The sequence below is a fragment of the Carassius auratus genome, chromosome 12, assembly GCF_003368295.1.
Source record: "Carassius auratus strain Wakin chromosome 12, ASM336829v1, whole genome shotgun sequence".
Lineage (NCBI taxonomy): Eukaryota > Metazoa > Chordata > Actinopteri > Cypriniformes > Cyprinidae > Carassius > Carassius auratus.
The window spans coordinates 11,796,550-11,816,131 of record NC_039254.1 but is presented as its reverse complement, the minus strand read 5'-3'; the positions used below and the strand labels follow the sequence as shown (position 1 = coordinate 11,816,131).

General features: G+C 38.0%; 1 protein-coding gene across 3 annotated transcripts in view; it reads left to right on the top strand.

Moving 5' to 3' along the window:
* LOC113111848 (actin filament-associated protein 1-like) overlaps positions 1–19,582 on the top strand; it is a 45,178-nt gene that overhangs the window by 12,292 nt on the left and 13,304 nt on the right. The window contains exons 1-5 of one of the 3 annotated variants that reach the window (XM_026277001.1): positions 2,333–2,736; positions 9,584–9,712; positions 9,823–9,905; positions 18,367–18,475; positions 18,617–18,828. In XM_026277001.1, the coding sequence (XP_026132786.1) occupies positions 2,703–2,736; positions 9,584–9,712; positions 9,823–9,905; positions 18,367–18,475; positions 18,617–18,828 (567 nt within the window). In that variant the 5' untranslated portion in view covers positions 2,333–2,702. Of the gene's footprint in view, positions 1–2,332; positions 2,737–9,583; positions 9,713–9,822; positions 9,906–18,366; positions 18,476–18,616; positions 18,829–19,582 lie in introns of those variants that run through there. The other 2 variants (XM_026277003.1, XM_026277002.1) reach the window with 2 other exon arrangements.

Here is a 19,582-nt window from a genome sequence, read left to right as displayed (position 1 = left end):
TTCAAAAGACCTTGAAATCAGCTCATGTGTTGCCCCTGACAAAACCGCCTTTGCTGTAATGAATGCCCTGCAGTGGAACCCAGAGGAAGCAGTCATTCCACTGGCTATCAGGATCTTTAATGCTTCATTAGGGTTGTGTTTGTTTAAAGCTTACCCTCCTGACAGTTACCATTTTGCCAGTACGGGGACTCCACCCTGCTTCCAACATCCTGAGCACGTGATGTGAGGGCCAAGTCCTGTCAGAGGGGTATCACAGAATTACTTTGTTTTTACGGCGTGCCTGGAGCTGGGAAAAGATCAAGTTTAGATGCGGTTTACTCATAATTTTGTTTACATTTTATACAATTTCTTTCTTTTGTTTGTTACTTTATAATGACCCACAGTTTGTATGTTTCAAATTAGCTGAATGACTTTGTGTTTCACAGTTTGGTTTAAAATGGATTTCAGCTTATCTTGTGTATCTCTCTAAAAACTCTTGACTCTTCTAAGATATCACTCTGCTGAACTGTGTGCAGCACTGTACTGAATTGTGCAAATAATGACCCCAACAGTAACCTTATTCTCTCTCTCTATTGTCTCCTCCACATAACTCTCTTTAGACTTGTGCCTTGTTCCTTTTTTAATGTGAGTAGATAATAAACATGGCTTTGTCATGAGTCATGACTTTCATGTGATGCCACGAGAAGCAGATGACAGTGCATATTTAGGTTAAACACACAAGGTATACCCCAATTGATAAAGTTATACAGGAATGCAACAAACAGAAGACAGATAACTAGGTTATTGTAAAACTGGCACTTGTTTGAATCTGATACGGTGTTGAATCTGATATTGTGGGGAATGCAGGCTTTGTGTTGAAACCTCTTAGTCAACGACACTATTGCTTTCTGATGTGCTGCAGGCTTTGGGTGGACTTAATGTCTGCATATCAATTTGATTCTCTCCCCACTATGATGTCAGAGCATATAGTTATTTTTGTGCCATGGCCAAATACACAAATCAGTGTCCAGATACAATATCCTGCCGACACACACATGAGTTCACTTGGCCACCCACATATGTGCACTGATTTGCAACCCAGTCTTACCTTTACATTGACTTGTAATTACATTCTTAAAAAGAAATAATAACCTATCACTAATTCCAAATTATGCTGTTATGTGCCTTTATGGTCTGTAATGTATGTGAACCCCCTGTGACGAGAGAGAAACTTTTGGATAAATGGGACATGCACATGAGAAGGCTGAGAAATATAAGTGCTGACTGAAATCTTTAAAATGTCTTTCTTTAGTTTTAATTGTTTATTTTCAAATAAATGCAGGCCATATCATCCTTGGATCTGTTTATTATTGGAAACATGAGAAGCATTGGTCACAAATTCAAGCGGCAGTGTTTCACAAGTGTTAAAACAAAGGGGGAACTAAGGTTATTGGAAAAACCAAACACTTTAGCCACTAAAGACTGCATATTAATGGTCTGTTAAAAAATCTAGGTCAATGACCCTGTTTTCATCACACACCGTACACTGATGTTGCAGAGTTTTTCACTTTTTAAAGAACCTTTCAGATGTCTTCTAATGAATCAATAGATGATGTATACATTTGACAGATAAATATGTTCACTTGTGCTAGAATAAAGCAACAAACCTTTTCTCCCGTCTCATCACTTTATCTGTTTCCCTTTATAATAGAGCCAGCGTTTACTTTTCAGCTGTTTAACTTTTCAGTGTCAGCATAAGTTGTCAACTCTTTTGAAAAAGATAATGTGTGTTCACTTTGTTTCTGCAAATTTCTGTCAGTGTGAATGAGCCTTAGTAGATCACCCCTGTATGTTTTTGTATATGACTTAAATGTAACTCTTTTGCTAAGTAGACTATTTGATTGAACCAACAGGTGATTCTAAATCCTCCTTCAGCCCCAATTCTTCATCTGAACTGCCCTTAAAAATAAAAAAACTCAGTTTGCTATTTAACATCTCTGGCTGCACTCCATAAAATGAAAACAGTGCAGTTTTGATATACATAAAATGGCAAACAGTAACAATTATGTTTGATGATGATAATTATGTTTAAGATGAATCAAAATATTTGATTAGAGGATATCTATAGATCAATATAAATCAGAATCTACAAAGTAGAACCCTTGGATGAGCACTTGAATGTAAGGTTTTTATTAAATACGAGCAAGATGCTCTTTATCAGTCTGAGGTAAATATTCTAATCTTGAATATGGGAGTAATAAATCCTCGTTAATCGTCCCTCTCCACACACATGCGCTGTATCCAGCTGCAGAATTGGAGAAGTGGGTCTACAGGGCGGAGAAAATAGAGAGAGGAAACTAAATAGAGAGGGAGGAGGTCCCACTTTTCGCCGAGTATTACATGGAGAGAAAGTGAGAGATTTCACTTTAAGTCTCCAAACAGCTCCCCTTCGAAGGCGCGGCGGTTTGCTGTCGGGATCGCGACAAACAGAAAGCGAACAGAGCTGCCCTGTGTCGAGATCAAGGAGAGATTCAGGGGAAGTTTTCAGAGGAAAGGGGACTGCGCCGGACACTAGCGAGCGGAGGTCTGCTGTTGGGACGCACAGGGAGAGAGCGGGGGAAACAGAGACGGCTCTGTTGTGCGGATTTTAATGAAATACAGCAGCTGTCGGACACACGCCTGCAACCTCTACCTACCCCGAGTTAGATGCGTTTGACTTTAAGATGCGGAGCGACCCCATACTGTTCGCCTCGAGGGGTGAGTGTCCTGTACCTCCACGAGACGATTCATTGTTGCACGCGTTGTGACCGTCGATCAATATTACTGTCACCAGATGTTTCATTTAAAGCACGAAACAACAATGTATCTTTAAGTGAGTTGCAATTTCAAAAAAAAAAAACAAACAAACAAAAACAAAAAAACAGTAAAGTAACATGTTAGAACCATTTCTCATTCTGGAATAGCCACGCGCTTTAAGTAAAGAAGAACAAGTTTGTCAAAATGTTTTTCGGGTGAATTATTTCATTAATTTTAACTATACAGTAAGTGAGAAAATACTAATTATTTTATATGACTGACATTTCAAAGGCGACAGTACCGTTTTGGACTGGGAAGTTCATCCTGTGAGTCAGATTTTCTCCGTTGACTCCTTCATAGCTTTTCTCTCTGGTGGTCAGTTAGAAAAGCCGTTGCAATTTGAAATGCGGAGGCGGTAAATGAAATGACGTTGGTAGGAAGTCATTGATTGCTGTTTGTTTGCTGTGTTTGTTAGTTTGTATTATAAAGCATGTTTTAAAAAGTGATTGCCATTTTTAATGTTCAGATTTGCATTCATTTGAAACAAATTATTTTAAATGATATTTGAATATTTGTATTAGCTATCTAAAACAAGTAAATCACGTTTGAGAACGAACGATTCCAGTCACCCATAATAACTTTAAGGGTGATACAGGTGCTCTGTTGTCTTCTGTCACAGAAGTCTGCAGTTTCAAAAGCAACTCAAACTGGATAGGCAGGGCATCTGTGATTGGTTGGCTGGCAGCTGTGAGGTGTCAGGTATCCCGTCTGTGCATCACAGCTTTGCACTCTGTTGGATATGACAGACAGAGCCCCATTGTCTACAATGGTTTAACAGTATCTTGAGTGCAGGGTGTAATATTGGTTTTGGGATTTTGTATGTAAAGGGCCAAGTCTGGTTTTGCCATAGCTTTGTTTTGTGGCTCTGTGGAATGCTTTCTTCTGATTGGTCAAGTGCAGTTGTCATACTTTAATTCTGAATGATTGTTGTCCAGAATATGGGAACATTGTCCATATCATTGTAGCAAAATAAACTCCTTTAGGTTTAGCTCCCTCTGATTTGTTTCAGAGTCTTAATCACACCATTAGGGTTTATTTTGTGTTATATTATCCCTTACATATGTTACTGTATGGTGACACTATAACACCATTCTTTATTTGAAGTTTTGGCACTATAACAAGTCAGCATAGTTCCAGATGTGACAATTTTCCTTTTGGATTTGAACTTTTCATCTTGTTCTAAAGCTCATGCTGGGCTGCGCTCGTGGTTAATGTGTTTATTGGCATTTATGAACATGGCACAGTGTTGTTAGACCAGTCAGACATGGTATGAATTGGCACTCGATTATTGTGTGTGATGTGGGTATTAGTCTGCTAGCCTACTTGGCTTTATTTTAGGGGGTCTCCTCACCGTCAGTTTCCATGCTGATGACTTTAGAAAGTCTTACATGTGCCAGAAACCCCCAAAAGTCCTTAATTCCCTCCATGTAGAGATGTCTGAAGCAAAAAAGATTGGAGGGAAGAAGAGAACTCTTTTGCTTTGCCTTCCTTCATCTTTTCCACCCACTTTGTCAACTGCTGCTTGGCTTCACTGTAGTCTTTTATCGTATTTTTATCATATTTTTTCCCCCTCTCAATTGCTACCATAAACATTCACTACTACCATATAAGTGAGTTAATAGCTCTCTAGCCTCTACATTGTCCCTGAGGGGAGAGGTTAGTGTGCCAGAGAGGTTAGTGTGTTTGCCTTTTTGACAAAACAGATGAAGACAAAACTGGGAAAATCTAAGAAAAAGGAACTCCAAACATTTATGACTATTAAGTGAAGTGTATTTTTGTGACCATAGGTTCAATAGTTGGTTCAATTATACCACTGGTTTAATTATAATTGTTCAATATTCTATTATAATTCAATATGCAGATCAGTGGAGGTGAGAAGCATAATTGTGGTCTAAACTAACTTGTCAATATATTTACAAAGCATAGGCTATTTGATTTAGTATCTTACATTAATGACACTGTGAAAAGGAATTTGTTTATTAAAAAAATTAATAATTTGTCTAGTATACTACTGTTTGGTGTCAATAAGTTTTTTTTTTTATGTTGTGAAAGAATTTTCTAATTTTCTCTTAAAAAAAAGAGCAAAAACAACACTGTGAAATATTACTATGATTTTTAATAGCTGTATTTAAAATGTATATATTTAGCCATTTATTTCTATGTGTCAAAGCTGAATTTTCAGCAGCCTATAAAAAAATACAAAAATACCCTTAACTTAACCACTACCTTATAAACTATTAATAAGCAGCAAATTAGGAGTTAATTAAGGCAAAAGTGATAGTTAATGGTTAGTTAATAGTGAGAATTGGACCTTAAAATAAAGTGCGACCATCATTCCAACATGCTGATTTGAAGCTCAACACATTTATTCTTATTATCAATGTTAAATAGAGTCGTGCAGCTCAATATTTTAATTATACTTTTTTAAAATCTGGATTCAGAAAGAACTGAACTTATTTGAAATGTGAAAATCTTTACTTTTACTTTTGGTTAATTTAATGCATTTTTCCATTTCATATAAATAAATAAATAAAAATGCTTACCCCAAACATTTTAACGATAGTGTACATATTCTGGAAAAAAACAGATGACATCAAGAGACAAGTAGGTTGCCTCTTTTCATGATTTTTCATTTTCTGCTAAATTACATCACCAATTATTTACATTTTTCCCCCATAATAATATATTGGATGATAGGCTTAGGCTACATCATCATCCTGTACATGCTAAACTCATAAATACGCTATAATTACGCCCAAGTACTGAAGTCATCGTTGGAAGGCAAATACACAAATGCTTGTGAGCATTCATAAATACACACATAAAAAGTGGACGCAACACTTCTCTGCTTAGTTTCTCAGGCATTTCTCATAAACACACAAGTAGCATTTATGGACATATATTCTAAACCATCCTTTCATAATTGAAACCTCAGTATTTTTCTCATATGTTCATGTTAACACATATGGATAGTGCACACATATAATCAAACACAGAGATGAATGTAATCACACAACTAAGAAAATCTCTTATTGATGATCCCGTTGCGTTTGATATATGTGGCTACACAGATGCTGGTATTGAAGCCCATCATTAGGGGGACAGTGGAGCATCTGTTCAATATTTTCTTCTATCCTGTAGTTTTCTGCCGTTTTCCAGGCATGTGTAGCCGAGTGGTGCTCTGGTGTGCCCTGGCCTGGGGTAGTGTGCGGTAACCATGATGAGGCCAAATTGTAAAGGAGCCTAATTTCACAAACCACAGACTAGTAGCTGCCTTATTCCCAGCTGCCAAAAGTTTTGTTACAGGCACTCAAGTGCCTCTCAGATCTTTGAGAGATTCTATACATAGTTTATAACCTATATTGATATTTTGGGTTCCTAGAGATATGAACAGATGACGACTCATAGAAAAAACAATGAGAGAAATGATAACTCTCAATATGGTGGCTGTCCAGTCTTTAACTTAAAGAGCCAATCAGCTTATTGATAGAGTTTGTTTGATCTTAAACAGATGCAAGTCAAAAACATAATGTACATTTTTATTTTGCATCTATTTATTAAAAATACATTACAACGAGAAACAATAATCTGTTCTGCTATTGTACTGTTTTACAGTTGCAGTTGTTTGAAAGCTTTTTGTAAAAAAAAAACGAACAAACATGCAATTCATTCAATTTCTAATTTTTTTAATTTTTTTAATTTTTTGATTTATATAGATCAGCTTGTTAAATATCATGTTGTGTGACAACACCCACTTTGGAAATGATGGAAATAATTATTAAGATGTGTAAACGTTTATATTTAAAGCATAATCATAATATTTACATGTGAAATTTCAGTTTTTATGTATTGTCACATTTTATTACTGATTTGAAGTTTATTTGGGAGATTTCAGACAGATAGAAGTTATTTAGAATAGAAAATGACTCTTAAAGTGCTATAAGAGAGAATGGCATGCTTTTCTTTTTATCTGTCCCTCCTTCCATCCATCTATTCCTCTTCCCAAGCTGTTCGGTGTGTAAGACCTGATCGGAGTATGAAGAGCTTGTGTTGTATCTCAGTCGTCACCTGCTCTCTGCCTGGATCCTGTCAGCAGACATGAAAGAGAAGCAATGCGCTGGATTACAGGTCGGCCTCCTTCAGAAAGGGAGGACAGACGAGCGAGAGGTTCACGTTTATGTTCTTGGCAGATTTCTTAACCAAAGCAAAAGAGGCTGTTTGTTATCTTCTTTTTTTCAAAGGTTTATTGTCAGCTGTCGTATCTTTCCTCTTCTGAAGTGACAAGTGAGAAAAATGAATAGCATCTTGGCACAGTATGGAAATAGAAATGGAGTGAGAGAGATAAAAGAAGGCAGGAGCGTGAGTGAAGGATGTGGAATGGTGGGTGCTCCGCAGAAACTTGGCATGGGTTAGTGCCTGATTATATATATGGTAGGTCAAAGATCGTGTGTGAACATATGGATTCGAACGGTTCATTAAAGAGAACTGCTTTAAGATCTGACGGAAGAGTCGGATAGAATGACAGCACAGAGAGAAAGGTACTCTGTAATCTGCACGCATATACACACATACACACACACACACGCATTTCCGACTGTGAATTTCAAGGATGTTGTTGCTTCTCAGCGCGGCCTGGGTGGTAGACCATAACCACATATACATAGACACCTACGCAAATGTACACACATACTGCATCAGCAGCACACAAATTTTGCATGATGGCAGCATCACAATTGCTTTTGCAGACCACATCCCTCTGTGTTATTGAATTTGGGTCGGAATAGTAGAGTAATGTGAGTTTTGTTCTGGAGAGACTGTGAGTGTTGTTTATTCTTAAAGTTCACTGGGTCAACTTGTCAAACTGGTCCTAGACAACCACCAAACCGAATACCATTCATTATTTTCTCTCTGTCAACACTGAATTAAAATCTGCTTTGTCTGTTGAAACCCTTTCTGGCATGGCGTCAGCCTTTTTCAGCTCGTTTTGGCAGGTATTTGTAAAACAAGACAAGAAGTTCTCTGTAAAATCTTATTTTGCTTGCCTCTTTGGTTGGGATGTGTTAATATGTACCTAATTTGTCAAACCTTGGCTGGAGGCATGTCTCTATTTTAAAGATGGGCTGTTTGGATGCATTGCTTACTATCTTTCATCATTTAGCTTTGTTTACACTAGGGTTAGTCAATCGAGACTATGTGAATGAAGAAGAATCAGAGTCAGAGATTTGTGATCGTGGGTGGTTGTGATTGTTTAAAGTTTTCCCCTTCTCCTTTCTCTCTCTCTTTCTCTCTTCCCTGACTCTGCCCCTAAGCATAGTTTGAAGGTGGTCCTCATTTTTGTGTGGCACTTGGTGCTCTTTAATACAGCGATTTGGTTTGCTTGGTTGGTTTTTAAAGTGTATTTCCTTTCATGTTGTTTGGCCACCATCAATGAAAGTGCTTCATTAGCTTTATTCACTCTGACATGTGCAAGCTGTGCGACAGGGAATGATAGAGGAACAACTGGAAATGGTATAAGCTTATTGGATTTTTCATCATAGACAGAAATATGAGATCTAAGATTAATCAAAACAGTTAAAAAAGATACTTAAAAAAATTGGTTACATTTTACCGCAGTTATTATATATATACAGTATGTACGATTCCAGAATTATTAAAAGATTTTTTATTATTTTTTATTATAATGATTGTCTATTGCTATACTAATCTTGCAAAATATTTTTCATTTTAATCTTTGCTTAATTTATGATTTAAATTGAGATTTTGAAATTGCTACTAAAACAGGGTGTGCAGTAGAATTCATGTGTATTTATAAGATCATATCAAGCAATTTTGGACAAAAAAACCCTCTATAAAAGTGTTTTAATGAGTATTTCAGTGTTCTGTCCTATTGAAGTGTGATAGTAGATTACAGACAGCATAACTGAGGAGCAGTTCAAGTGCAAACAAGAAAATGTCTATTCGGTTAGACACGAGAACATGTGATTTGAATTATCTGGCAAATCAACAAGATTCCACTGATTAAATTAGATGTCCTTACGTAAGGGCACCCTAATGTCTTCCTAAATCAATCAGTGCTCAGCCAATTAGTTTAACTATGATGCAAAGAAAAAGCTTTAGGAGTGACTGTCTTATGTATCCCTTTAAAACAAGAATGGACACAAACACTCCAACTTTAAATTTGTGTGGTGTTTATCACTTAGAACTGCAATCTTGAGGGACAGATACCTGCATTCAAAGGAACTATAGCCAACCTGGAAAAGTGCAATCCTGAATCTAGACCAGCGGTCATACAGTGACACAGTCCATTTGCTATGCACACTTCATTTCATAGCACACTATAATCAGTGAGCTCTATTCTCTGTTTTACGTCAAGAAACTGTCCCTACAGCAGCCGTCCTCCCCCCTCCAGCCCTCAGTCTTATGTAAACCTTCAGCTATGTGTTTGTATGGGCCTGAGCCCATTGTAATGCTGTTTTATAGACCTCTGATTTTCCAGGGCTGCAATTCACATTTGATAGCCTTTGATATTCCTCAGGTGCCGAGCCAACAGATACCCATAATTCACTGCTTTTTCCAGATGCCAGCCAACATCTCATTGCAGAGAAGCCCGTGGCACTTCTTTACAGTGGCAATATGAGAAAATCAACAACGCAGAAGTTTTGCTGAAACAAACTTGATAGTTCGTCTTCAGAAGCTCCTATTGTGCTTTTTGAACATCTGACTGTATGTGTTTTTTTTGTTTTTTCAGCGATGGAGGAGTTGTTGGCAGAGTTGCGGGTCTTTCTGGAGTTGTTGGACAGAGAGTATTTAACTGCTGGAGTGAGAGAGAAGAAACAGCAAATATTAAACATCCTGCACAGAGTACTAGCAAGTAGAGGTGAGTCCAAACCCCCTTTGGCTACTCATTTAACCTTTGACCTCAGCTGAACTATTCACACTATTTTTAATCTTTTTCTCAGTTATGTGAATGTTTTTTATCTCTCTCAGAGCCCTCATGTAAGACAGAGATACACACCTCTCTCCCGGCTCCTCCTCAGATGCCCCTACCAGAGATTCCTCACCCCTGGATGGTAAGATGTGTATATTATTACAATGAATAGATGTCAAGAATTTACTGTCAAAAAAAGTAATACATTGAAACTGTGAATGAAATCATGTTGATGAATATTCAATATATCGCCCAGTCCTACTAAACTAAAGGTCAACAAAGAAACCTTTGGTTTCTTTAGAGTGAGTTTAGGCTTTTCTCAGTTTGTTTTAGCATTCCTTGTAGTCCAGAAACAAAAATAGTGTTGTCCTATATTTGGAAGTTATGTCGTCTGAACCCCCGAAAGCCACTGGCTGGTGGTTTGATGGTCTCTTTTTGTGAAGTGTTCAGTGTTTTTTAAGAGCTCTGTAAAACAGCAGCAGGAAGTGTTCACATTAGTTTGCTTTCTGTCACAGGACCCTGATGTGGTCTCATCCGTCACACGCGAAACATGCCATCATGTGCTCTCATGTGTGTGACAAGAGTAACAATCATCTTTGTTTGAGGGAAGCAGCAGATGCTTGTGATAAATGGCAGGTGTTCATGGGTCGTGGCTGGTCATTCTCAAGTGCACACATCCCAGCACCTTGTTTTACAGTCCACCCTTTATGCACTCAGTACTTTACAGTATAATTAGAAACATCCTTTCCTACCTCAGCCATTCGTGCATCACCCCAGTCTGTGTGAGGGGGCGGCTGTTCCCGTTCCCGGAAGGTGTGAGGGGGCAGGGATTTGTGGGATAGACTGTGTGAGATGAGGGGAGAGAAAAATCCATTTACTACAGTCCAAGGTCGGACCTGTGCCTTTGCAAAACCTGCCCGAGGAAAAGCAGAACATAAAGTTTTTTTTCCATTGCACTGTTTACTTTTTCTTATTCCTGTTCTCCATCAACCACACCCTCTACTCCATCCTCTTCTCTTTCTCTCTCACTCTCTCTCTCTCTCTCCCCAGCTATGTGATGATTTAGTATTGCGTCAGTGAGCCAGGTTTATAAACTGACTCCTTGTCATATTCCTGCCAGACTTAACTCTGCACGTTCAGTGTGTGTGTGTTTGACTAAAGCTTTCTGTGGCCCCTGTGAGTGGTCAAAACTACAGTGGGAGAGATTGAAGAAAAAGACTGAAGCTGGGCATGTGGGTGGTGAGGTAGGTCCATGGACAGGACAGCAGACGCCACAGTATGCAAGGGGAAGAATCACGTCTGGAGACTTTCTGTGCTTGTGTGTGTGTTTGTGTTGAATTGAACTCTGTGGCTTTGGGTTTCTGAATGTTTGGCAGCACATTCACGGCATATCTTCCCTGTTCATATACTATAATGAACCCAGGGGAGGAATTTTTGACTTTTCGTTGATGCATAGCTTTCTAGGCGCTAATTTAGTTCTTTGAAGTAATAGTGACTATTACTTAGAGACAAGTGAAGGTTATGCTTACTGCACATGCATGCACAGTTTTGTCTGTGTCCTTTCAATAGTCTTCTTGTAAGTCTTATTGTGACAGCGATATTCAATGATGAAAACGCTACTTTTTCCAATGTGACACTCAATTAAAACACACTATACATATAAAAGTACACCAAAGTTACATGAAGTGTCTTCACACAAGATGCTGTGCCAGTGATAAGAGGCCAACATAATGTGAGGTTCTGTTACTTTTGAACTGACAGTTTCTCTTTCTACAAACACAGTGGCAGACGGCGTCGTTCCCAAGATCCAGTTAATTTGATTTGTATTTTAGGAGGGGATTCAGCAGTAGTTATCAATACTGTGGTGTACAGTGGCCCAGTAGTGCACAACACACAAAATCTCATACAACACAAAGGAAACAAGTCGCAACACAACAAAATCAACACAACAGAAACAAGCTGTAGCACAATGAAATTAGCACAACACAATTGAAACAAGCCACAACACGACACAGTTGGCACAATGGAAACAAGCCACAACACAATTAAATTAGCACAAAACAATTGAAACAAGCTTGTTTAAGTACACAACTTAAAGAAGTTGCAATGCAGTGGAAACAAGCAGCAACTCAAAGAAAGCACAACATAACGGAAACGAGCCACAACACAACAAAATTAGCAGAACAAAACGGAAACAGGCAACAACCCAGCAAAATTTATATAAAACAACGAAATTAGCGCACAGAAACAAGCCGCAACACAATGGAAACAAGTTGCAACACAATCAAATTAGCCCAACACAACAGAAACAAACCATAAGTATATTTATTGTCAGTTAAGTTGGTGCCTGTCTAGTTAGTACTTTGGTCTTGAAAGTTCAATCAAGTCAATATTCTTATCATCTCTTTAAGTTGGCGTGTCAAAAAACAAATCCCAAGACTTTCTTTCGCGTCAATCTTGAGTGCTGTTACAGGGCATGTTCTTCCTTTCAAAACAAGCTAGACGTAATGCAATCGAATGGAACAGAACCTTGTCTTGAGGTGTGTTTTTTTGACACTCCATCTTAAAAACCTGGTGCTGAGAAGCGGAAAATACATAAATAATAATAAAAGATGTGACACAACCTCCCATCCCATTGTGCACAGTGCGTTTAAAGACAGCACTGCTATGTATCAATAAACATTTGTGGATTCTGTCGTGGAGGGGGTAAGACCCTGGTACACGTTCTGCAGTCACCGAATTACATCCTGCTGCTCGTAGCTAAGCAGAGAGAATATGTGTGTAAAATAATATGGGGAAGCCATAGCAGACTCCGCTGGGACAATGATGACTTCCATCTGTGTTGATGTTGGCTTCTGCTCCTCCCCACCAGCATCCCCCTACTGCACCCCAACACACAATGTCACATTAATGAACACAGACGCAGACAAACTCATTATCTGTCTGCTCTTTGTAGCCCAAGAGGGAGTAAAAAAAAAATCAAATTTTTTTAAGGCTATTTTTAGCTCGTCTCTTCATGTTTCCCCTCCATCTCGTTCTCATTGAATCTCCCAAAGTTAAATGAAGTTTCTCTGCTTAAAATGCTGTAACAGTGACTGTTGATGACTAGAGTCTATCATAAAATCGGGTACTTTAGGATCTGTGTTCTCTCTTTCTAGTCCCACAATGGCAGATGATGGAAATCCCAAGATTCAGTTGTGCTAAAGGAAAGGGCTCTACTGTATCCCCCCACCTCCCTTTTAAGGAGGGTTAACCGCAGCCTGGAATGCAATGACCTAATCCCTCATTGTGTCATGGACAAAAGGAGGAAAATGAATTATGATTCATGCACAACAATGCATTTTGTCCGTTGCCATAGGAACACCAATACAGATGGTGATTTCTACCCCTCCGAACATCTTTTATGGGTTATAGCAAGTGACAGTTTATATAGTCACTTCATTCGGGAAAATGAGCTTTCCGTTATTTGGCTGTTTTTTTTTTTTTTTGTGGGACTGCTGGAAAGTTTCTGCGAAGAAACAGTCAAGAACGAAAAGATTCTCTTAAAAACACATGGAAAACTGTTTGTGGAGACAAAAACATCACAAAATTAACTCCGCGGAGTTAGTCGAGTTGCTGTGCATGAATAGTGTTCAAATGTACACTGCATATCAAGGCAGCCAAACAAGGTAAATGACTGAAGTATTGTCGGATTGAGTGCATTTTTCTGGCTACCCCGCACAGCATTCCCAATACAATAGACCCAGACAGGCCCAGACGTCTGTTAACACTCACTCTTATCACGGAGTGCATAATAACTCTATACTCTATGTTATGAGGTGAAATGGTCTGGAAAGGAAGTGTGAAATGAAGTTTGAAGCTCATTTTTTAAATCTAGGTCAAGTACGTACCTTTATACATAAGCACAGACTAGATGTTGCTAGATGTTGCATGAATAGGTGCAAGTGCACTTTTTCTGTAGGTTCAGATATGCTCCATACAGATTTCTAGCTCTGACCAGAGGTGGAACTATGCCTAAAAATACTTGAGCAGCTCTGGTACGGAACGCTGCTTCAGCAAGACTCTTCACACTGCAGTTTTTGCCTGGAATTCTGTCCTCCCTCTGGGCTTAGATGCCCTGATGAACTGAAACCATAACAGGCAGTAACACAGCCGTCTTCTGTGTTTAGCTGAGCCGTTTATGGCTTGATGGGACGGAAGGAACTGATAAATAGCGCTTCTGTATTCAGAAAACTTTCAGACTGGAAATGTCAACCATAAAAGAAAAACAGATCTTTGCCCTTTTGGTTTTTCATATTTCATTGTTTTTTCAAACACTTTTTTTCAACAAAGTACACTGCCGCTCAAAGATTAAGGGTCTGTATGATTTTTTAAAATATTTTATTCAAAAAAATGTATAATTATGCTCACCAAGGAAGCTTTTAGCTGATAAAATATTTATTAATTCAATATTATTATATTGTGAATTAACTGATTTCTGTTTTAAAATCTATCTTTTAAAATTTAATTTGCTTATGTTATGGCAATACTGAAATTTCAGCGGACATAACTTTAATCTTCATTACATCACATAATGTTTCAGAAATCATTCTATGCAGATTTTGTGCTCAAGAAACATTTCTTATTGTTATCAATGTTAAAAAGTTGTGCTGCTTAAAATTTTTCACAATATTTTTGTGATACATTTTTTTTAGGATTCTTTGACCGTTCAAAAGAATAGCAAATTAAAGTTTTTGTGTTCCATAGACTTCTGTAGATAGAACCTTTTTGTTTTTTAAATAAATTGTCACAGAATAAGAATATGTGAATAACTCAATTTTGACAAAAATGTCAGATAGAACCTTATAATTCCAAGGGGACGTAATGTGTTTTTTTCTTGGTGGAATAGAAGTGCTTCACTGCTGAATGGCTACTAATGTTGATTATTGCTGTTGTTGTAGATTATTGCTGTTGCATAAATGGTAAATACACAAATACGGTGCTATGAGTATTTAAGACATACTGCTGCTGCACAAATAGCATATATAATAACCCGTAGCAGATCTATACAGGTGGAGCTTGGGAGGTCGAGGTGACGCTGCAAAACGTTCTAGTGAACACTAACCAGCCATTTAAATGTAAAGCAGTAAGCTCATTGGCTGGTATGCAACATGAACCATTCAGCTTAGTTTTAAGTTGTTTTACAGTAGTTTTAAAGCTTTTAATTTCATCAGTTTGCAGTAGTGACCCAATACAGTAAGTCTGCACCAAAAAGGTGCAGCCAGGTCTTGTGTTGAACATACATTTATAGTATGTTCACTCTTAAGGGTACAATTTGTAAGATATTTGCAGTAAAATATCCAAAAAACACTAGGATAGTGTTATATATTTTGTCCAGCTGATTACTAACAATATCTCTAATGTTTTCAACTACTTGTAAATCATGAGAAAATTCCCATTCTAAACCGTGATACGGGGCAGTGCAGTTGCCTGTCAATGACGTTAGTTACCCTTTGTTACTGCCTTTACTGACGTAGAAACTACATGACAACAGTGTCGTGGACAAATGTGGAAGTAGTGTCTAGCATCCAGCGAACAACTAGTTTGCTTCAAGCAGTTCCTTATTTACTTCTTCTTGCACATTTTATGGTGGATTGTGTTACTTATTTATGGAACATTATAACCGTTTACCGTCTGCCGCTGGTTTGATTCGCATCTTTACAGAAAACGTATACTATAATGATCAACACGATTAGTATTTTGGGGCATATACACGCCAACGAGGGGCATCGCATCTCTAATTATGTCATCGAACGTAACATTTACAAAACTAGAAGACAACAAATCCCATCATTCCACGCTCCTCCTTAGCGTCATCAAACCACTCGATTGTTATTGTTTTGGTAATGCGCCCTGTCCTGGCAGGTCCTACAACCTGTACCTTTTAACTACCCGCAAAGATTAAGAGTGTTAGGGAAATTTAGCATGTTCTGGGAATTTTGCATGTTCTGGTCTTCATTATATCTAAAGCCAAGTTGTAATGACTTGCACTGAGATAAAGTATCGTCCTCTACCTCAGACGTCAAACACACCTTCTCTCATGTGCCAGGAGGTCACACACATTGTAGTTTTGATTACAGATGTGAACAAAAAACCCTCAGGAACCAGCAGAGTAGAGAATAAATACTGAGTTCAGCCCAACACACAATCAATTTGATGTATTTGTTGCCAATATGCTTTGAGCAAATTTAGGCCATTCTGTTCTAGCCAACATCAATAGTCTAAAAAGCATTAAAGTATGATATTTCTTGGTAATATCTGAACATAGAAGGTCCCATAACAGTTACTTCCTAAAAAGAAAAATGGAGTAAAGCATTTAGCCCATACCATCTGTTTTAACTTTCCTCCTACGGTATATTTCCATGTCGTCTTGTAGTGTTTTTAATGTAAATAGTCGTTTATGTTCTGTGTTACTATTGTACTATATTGTGATAATGTGGCCAGGTGGCAAATGTGATCATTGGTCCTTTGGTCTCTTGAAATGTGTTGTAATTTTCCCCCACTTGAAAAGCACTGGAAAATAACCATGCTTTCTATGTTCTGAAATAAAAGAAAAAGAAATAAAGACAGACTTTCCATGGGTTAGAGGTGGAAAAAGGTAAATGAAAAGAGTTTATATGAGTTTGTCATCAACCATAATTGTTTGCATGCAGCCTCGGAAAGGAGGGGGACTCTGAAGGGCTTGTGTTGTCATGAAAACACCAAGCTGTCACATGTGCAGCCAGCGGGGCCCAACCAACCGAAATCAGGCCCAAATCAGACGGTCTTAAACACATTGTAACTCACACATGCACGCTCATTTGTGCTCGTATACACACAGGCTCTCTTTCTCGTTTTCTCTCTTTCAATCAATCCAACTCGCACACTAATGAGGTTCTATAATGTACGCATTGACTCCAGGGTCCTTGTGTAAAAAACTAACAAAAGTTTTCAGATTTCAGAACTCTTTTTAACTTTAATAAGAATGGAAATGAATATAGAGATATTAAGATTTTCTTTCATACATTTTTTTTTCCCTCAGTAGTTTTTCGGAAACACTTATTTTATTAATTAGTTGCTTATTAGCATGCATATTATTAGCACATTTCCTGTTTAATAGTACTTACAATGCACAAATTCTTCCATATTCTACATCCCTAATCCTAACCAATACCTAAAATTAACAACTGCCTTATTAACTAGTAATTAACAGTAATTAAGAATGTATTGAGGCAAATGTTGTAGTTAGTTGATAGTGAGAACTAGATGTTAAAGGATTAGTTCAACTCCAGAATGAAAATTATTGATGATGTACTCACCCCCATGTCATCCAAGCTGTTAAAGTCTGTCTTTCTTAAAAAAAAATTAAGGGTTTTGAGGAAAACATTTCAGGATATTTCTCCATATACTGGAATTCAATGGTGTCCAAATTTTTTAGATGACTTTTCCAACATGATTACATAATGTATGAAGATGCGCATGCACATTGCAGAGCTTGTTCAAGACGAGCATTTGTGGTAAAAAAAAAAAAAAAAATTATATCAATGTTTATTTCTTTTAGAAAATGACCGATCGTTTCACTTGATAAGATAATTCCTTGCCTGGGAACGTGCTGAGCACCCTTTGTAGCTGCATTGAAAATGCAGTTTGGACCTTCAACCCATCTTGAATGGATTTTTTTCCACTGACCTCATTCTAGTGCTTTCTAGGATTGGCTTCTCAGCTAAGGATAGATGCAGTGCTACCCTGTCCTAGCAATTTAGCCAAATGAAAGTATCTTAGAAGGCAGTATAATTATACCACCTACCTTTGGGTACAGTCTCAGCATCAGGAGAGTGTCTATGGTGACGTAAAATCCTCCCTGCAGAGGCAGCACATTAGATTTTGGAACTGAATCTTTATTGCAGCAAGCTAAATGAGTGATAGACCATAAGGTATTAGCTTTATTTATTACAGTTGCTTTTGCTTAAACACAGACAGAGAAATCTGGCCAAACGACTTGCGTTAGGTAAGGTGCCCAAACTTCAAATGGTGCACCTCCAGATGGGAATAAAGAACAGCAAACATCCCTGAACTCTTTTTCCAGAACTTGCTGGCCAGCTTTCTGATTCTCATCTTTCTAATCTCTCGCTCGCTCTGCTCTAGTTTCCTTTTTTTTTTTTTTGTTTGTGTTGTACTTTCACTTTCTTCTTTTTCTCTCTTCTACTCATCATGACCAGCTGCTCTTTTACCATAAAACTCTCTTTTTCTGACAGTTTTGTTTGTTAACATTCCACTTTGACTCTTGCCACAGATGTTGATATGTTCACCCTCGGTTGGTTCGTGTTGGCCTCCCTGTGATGTTAGAGATCTTATGAACATTTGACTTCTAAGATGGACTTTAGATAAGATGGATAAAGCCTGTTTTGATGTTGTTAGCTTTTGAGGTTTCGCAACTGTACTGTAGACATTTATTGGAGCCAGTGAAGCTGATATTTTTTGGCCTCACATTTCTAGGAAAAGCAGAAACAAACAGTCTCATCTAGGAGGCTGTATGATTGAGCTGACCACTTTCTCTCTCCATCTCTTTCCCTCTATCCCAAAAGCCTCCAGACAATGGGCCTCCTCCTTTGCCAAGCTCCTCTCTTCCTGAAGGATATTATGAGGAAGCCGTTCCGCTGGGTCCTGGGAAAGCACCAGAGTACATTACCTCTAGTAAGGACAGTTTTTAACATCACACTATTAATTTATTTTATTTTTTAAAACAATAACAGTAACATAGCTGCATCTGTGACCTAAGAGAGAGCAATATTTTGCATTTTCAATCAATTTCAATAATCCCATCTGTGTTGTCAGATTATGACTCTGATGCCATGAGCAGTTCGTATGAGTCATACGATGAGGAAGAGGAGGATGGGAAGGGGCAGAAGATGCGTCATCAGTGGCCATCTGAGGAGGCCTCCATGGACCTGGTGAAAGACGCACGTATCTGTGCGTTCCTGTTGCGAAAGAAACGCTTTGGACAATGGACCAAACTGCTCTGTGTCATAAAGGACAACAAACTGTTGGTGAGCAGATACACACTCACAGAGATGGACACTCATACTAGAGGGGAGAGGGGCAAGATGTGCCACATTTGACCTTTCTTTAAGCCAGGAGAAATTAGATAAAGACTGCAAATTATATTTCAGGAAGTCTACTGTCAGCTGACCACAGGCCATAGAAATATAATAACTTCTCAATCTAAATTGATTCAGGGACGATTTCCAAATGTATTAACTCTTTCCCTGCCAAACACAGAATCTTCTCTTATTGATGAGACAATGCTTCCCTGCTAAACACAGGATTTTCCAGGTTTCCATGTTTTCACTGTTACACGCTAGGAGGTGCTATTACGCATCTCCTGAATGAGTCTTGAAAGTGCAGCTCAAAAACACAGATCAGGAAGACGCAGCAACGAGCGATCTCATACAGTATGTATGCATATGCATATGAAAAATAATGCCATCATCAACACTAACCGCATATAAATGAAAACTGCCTAATCTTATAGAGTGAAATGTCAATCCAGGAAGTGGTAAAGACTTATACTTAATTTAATAATTAATGGTAAATGTTTAGTCTAACAATTTACTTTTCTACATAAGTTCTATTTTTAATTCTGAATAGGTTTGCTTTGAAATTGTTCAGTACATTTGTTACTTAAAAATCCTTATCTAATTTATGTGCATTTCATAATCACGGGAAGCTGTATAAGATTTGCCTAAACGTATGGTCACTTGAAATTCTGTCCCGTTTTACCCACTGGCACATCTTATCTCC